The 4,541-nt window shown below is 39.6% G+C and overlaps 1 protein-coding gene across 1 annotated transcript in view; it reads left to right on the top strand.

Moving 5' to 3' along the window:
- The window catches only part of LOC103385105 (RNA-binding motif, single-stranded-interacting protein 2-like), a 21,781-nt gene that overhangs the window by 6,264 nt on the left and 10,976 nt on the right, over window positions 1-4,541 (top strand). Inside the window, exon 2 of the mRNA XM_025059280.1 lies at window positions 4,442-4,541. Within this exon, the coding sequence (XP_024915048.1) occupies window positions 4,442-4,541 (100 nt within the window). The remainder of the gene's footprint in view (window positions 1-4,441) is intronic.

Genomic DNA, 4,541 nt, shown 5'->3' with positions numbered 1-4,541 from the left:
GATGAATGAATGGATGATTGGATGTTTTGGACCACACGGTGCAGTGATTGGCTCAGTGGTCATCAGTGCTGTTGGTTCACTGGTTTACTCTCTGAGACAGAGATTCAAATTAAACTGTCGGATTAAGGACACCATGGTTTAAACCTGTACCTGAATGAGTGTGCGGGAGGAGACACACACATTGTTTTTGTGCGTGTCACTGACATGTGTCCACGGCGCACCTGTCATGTTTCCTCTCCCTGCACAAAGGTGAAACACTGGGTAAATATACACAACATTTTGCTGTCCTCCCCATGTACAGCATACAAAAACACAGGAGACGGCAGAAGAGCAAACACCGTAGCGGAAATTACACTGAGCCACCGTGACGGACTGTTGTTGACCCAGGGTTTTGTCTGACATCTGGGAGGGTTGTTTTATAGAGTGATAAAAGATGAGCTTTTGTGAATCATAGTTCAGTGGAAGGCAGCATTAAACGCAGTATTGAACAATGGTGTAACGTCTACTGCCACCTGCAGTCCATTTCCGGGCCTTCACTTCTGCAATATAGAGGTCACATCCACTTTTTATAAACTGTTCATGTCGGCCATACCGTTTGCCTGGGTAACTTTTGGAAATGCTCAGTGTCCAGACTCAGTCTCATATACTACAGTAATACTGTACTGTAATACTCCGCTGGTACTCAGGTCATAGCGTGATGATACTAACTGACGAATTAGAGTTTCTGTTTGTGAGGCAAGAAAAAAAGTGTTCAGGAAATGTGCAGAAAATTGCCTTGGGAAGCACGATGTGTGTGTTCATTATTTTAATCCTGATATATTCATTAGGCCTCGTCAGAAGATTAAGGATTATTCTAATTAATTACATGCTCGTTAATGATTAATCTGAGTTAATCCGTGGGCTGGTTGTAGCTGGTGAATGTATGTGACATTAGTGAAGATATAAGGAAGTAATGGTTACAAATGTTTTATGACTGGATATAAATGTGTCAATGAAACATCAGGGTTATTACACTACAGACATTGTGTGATTAATGAGTCTTACTGGATTGGTGAATTGGTAATGTGATATATTTAAGATAAAAAAGTTCAGTGTCCTGTTCCTGCCCAATATAAAAAAGTTCAGTGTCCTGTTCCTGCTGCCTGTACAAACCTGTCAACATGTAAAAGTAATATTTGAGTTGAAACTTGACTTTCTTGTCTACTGTTTGGATATAAACATGTTAACTTGACTTTGTTGTCTACTGTTTGGATATAAACATGTTAAAAAACAAATTTAAACATAGACAATGAATACAGAGAGACAATAGAACTGGAGCCATGTTGTATAATGTTTAACTTCATCAGGACAAACATTGATTATTTGCTCATATTTTAGGCTAAGTCAAGTGATTTAGCTTTAGCCACTTCGGGGCTAAGGTGAAGTTAACATTTGGCCTAGGTTTAGTTGTAGCTTTGCTAGTTTTAAATAAAATGTTTTAATTTCTATTAAACGCTGTTAATACAAATCTTACATTCAGTTATTGTTTGATGTTTTAAATGACTTAGCTACATACCAGAGTCTGATTTATCTTTAGCCACTTTAGCCAGAGGCTGTCCTCTGCCTGTCCTCTGGCTATTTCTTTGGATGTTGTTCAGCTATTATTCAACAGTTTAATTTTCTTCCAACTTATCTTTGAAGATATTTGACTGTCTGGCGTGTCAGGACAATTTTTTTCAGCTATTTCAAAATCATCTCACCCTCAGCTCCTGCTCTGCAGCACTGTCTGGATATAAAAAGATTCTTGTACACATTTCAGGAATTTCTCCGACTCACTCCCAAGTTATTTAGTTTTCCTGGGAAGCCATAACCTCCACCTCACCTTTGACTGACATGTATGCTCTCTGCCTACACGTGTTAAACTTTTTTTTTCTTCATGGTTGCTGTCCAAAATCAGATTTATAGGGACACGTTACATATTTCTGCCAACATATTTGTAGAGATGTTTCAGCTCTGACAAAGTAGTGTGCAGTAGACATAGTCAAACACAGTTAAAGTGCCAAAGTCAGTGGAGTTTAAATAAAAACATCCGCAATTAACACAACCAAAACACCTGCTTATTAGCTTTCACGCTGGAAAAGCACGAACAAAGTATTATTACTAGATATTCACGCTGCCTGTTTGGCATAAAGATGTGTATCTTCACATCTTTTAATGTCTTTTAGTCCCAGCAGAAGGAAGATTACATATGAAATAAAAGATTATTTCAATCGAACGATTTTTAAAATTGTCCATCAAAGTACAAATTCATCTATTTAAAACCAGAGTTGAAGACTCAAAGCTTCAAGCTTTAAATGGCAGGTTATATTAAACGTGGTTCTGCCTGTTTTGTTAATATCCGCAGTAAAAAGAAGCAGAGTTGATAATTAGCCGTACTCCTGCGTTCTTTTGACAGCCCGTCCTCTTTTAACGAGCTGGTGGTCCAGTGCTGACCTTGTGGTGTCCAACAGACCGCCCTGATCAGACCTTGTGGTGTCCAACAGACCGCCCTATTGTTCTGAGGCCCAGGCTGCTGACCATATCTAATCAAATGGTTCCTCCTCCTTTTTGGCACAGAGAGAGAACACCAAGGCCAAACGTGTCTGACCTTTTAACTTCCTTCAACAGAGTCAATAGGAATTTCTTCTTTTTTTAAAAAATCCACAGCCTGTAAAACATGAAGAAAAAAAATCTATATGCACAGACAGGCTTTAACCATAAATTTTTATATATATATTTCTGTCTGTTACTACAAGATTGTTGTGGGAAATAAATTCGTTTTTTTTTTCACTGAAACCTTTTTTGTGGGAAAAACAACTTTCTTCCCAGAAACACGGTGCCGGCTGGTGTTGATAGTCCACAGATCTCACTGTGAGCTGCTGTGATTGGAACATTTTTAAACACTCCCCGTGAAAACTTGAACCCGACTTCAGTCCACATCATTGAGTCTGTGCGTGCAGCAGAATGGGACTGAGCCACAGTAATTTCACTCATTTAAAGTTTCACTCTTTGTTTTTGCATCTGTCAGAGTATTCAGTTACCATGCAACATGAAATGTTCATTCATTTGTCATCCGGCCCTTAATCCTTTTTCAGGGTCGTAGGGGGAGGGAGAGTGAGGGGGGATCCTACGGGAAGAGGGAGGGCTAGAATCTTCATTCTCATCATATTCCCATTGGAACCTGCTGGTATCGAACCCCCGACCCTTCTGGTGGAAGGCGGGTGTCCTAACACTACACTGCAGATGGCACATGGAAAATTAAAGAAAAAACTGATATTAAAATTCATTTGCTTCCCTTAAGTAATAGCCTAGCGCCCTCTTGGGGGTCCTGTCCCCCACTTTGGGAACCACTGCTGTAATGTTGTCCGCTGTGCAGCCCCAACATCTGACATTTACAGTATAAATGCAAGACAAATGAAGCAGGACTAACACTGTTTAAATAAGACTACAGTGTTATCTTCTACATTCTAGACACCGGTGCAGTGTGTACATCTGTGTACATCTGTGTACATCTGTGTACATCTGCGTACATCTGTGTACATCTGTGTACATCTGTGTATCTGAAAGCCATCAGTATACGCTGCGCTCTCAGACACTGGAGATAATGTGTTTCTTCCCCCCAGCCTCCACTGATGAATGTTTACAGGAAGTGGCAGTGTTTAAATCAATGAGCTAACGAGACAGTGTGGTGTGTGTTCTGTTAACACTCGACCAGCAGGGGTTTTAACGTAAGGGATTCAATAAAAAAAAAAATGTTTTAAAGAGTAAAGAAGCTAAATCCAGTTTTATTCTGTAACTTGGTTTGACTTCCATTGCTGTCAGATAGAGTAAAAAAAATGAAGAAAGAAAATTATTTTTTCAAAAGAAAGAAAAAATTAAATTCTATGCCATATGTTTAAGCTTGTTTAAGCTAAATAAAAATTAATTATTTAATTAAAAATAAAATGTATCTTGTATTAACCAACACCTTAAAATATGGATAATAAAAAAACAACATTTTTGTACATATGCTAAAGTATATAAGATGAAGAGTCAAAGCCTAAAAAGCCCTGGCTGTGTCCAAAGGGAGAATAAAAAGCCCACTCATTTATACGTTGCTGTTGTGAATTGTTTTAAATCATTTCATTATTGGTTTTCTCTGACCCCAGCCGTCCTCTCAGGTCAGATTAATCAGTCCAACCTGCCTTTGTGACCCAGTTCAGACGTTGGACACCATGTCATTAGACCAACCAGTCACTGTTGCCCGTGCTCTGCCTAATTGCATCCTTAATTGATTTTCCCCCACCAAAGCCTGTGCTTTGATGCTGTCAGTTATAATGACAGTAAACAGCTGCGAGGCTTCACATAAATACCTCCTTTAACTGCATTAGGTCAGTGCTGTACACTTCCTTCATGTAATTTCAGACTTTCTTTCTCCCCGCAGCAGACGTATGTGTCCCCCTCCAACCATCAGATGGCTCCTCCAAGCCCCAACAACAACAACAGCAGCAGCAGCAGCCGCAGCAACCACATCAGCAATGGCA

This window comes from Cynoglossus semilaevis, chromosome 10 (genome assembly GCF_000523025.1).
Source record: "Cynoglossus semilaevis isolate Cse_v1.0 chromosome 10, Cse_v1.0, whole genome shotgun sequence".
Taxonomy (NCBI): Eukaryota; Metazoa; Chordata; class Actinopteri; order Pleuronectiformes; family Cynoglossidae; genus Cynoglossus; species Cynoglossus semilaevis.
The sequence above is the reverse complement of the archived record's forward strand: the minus strand, read 5'-3'. Positions and strand labels throughout refer to the sequence as shown.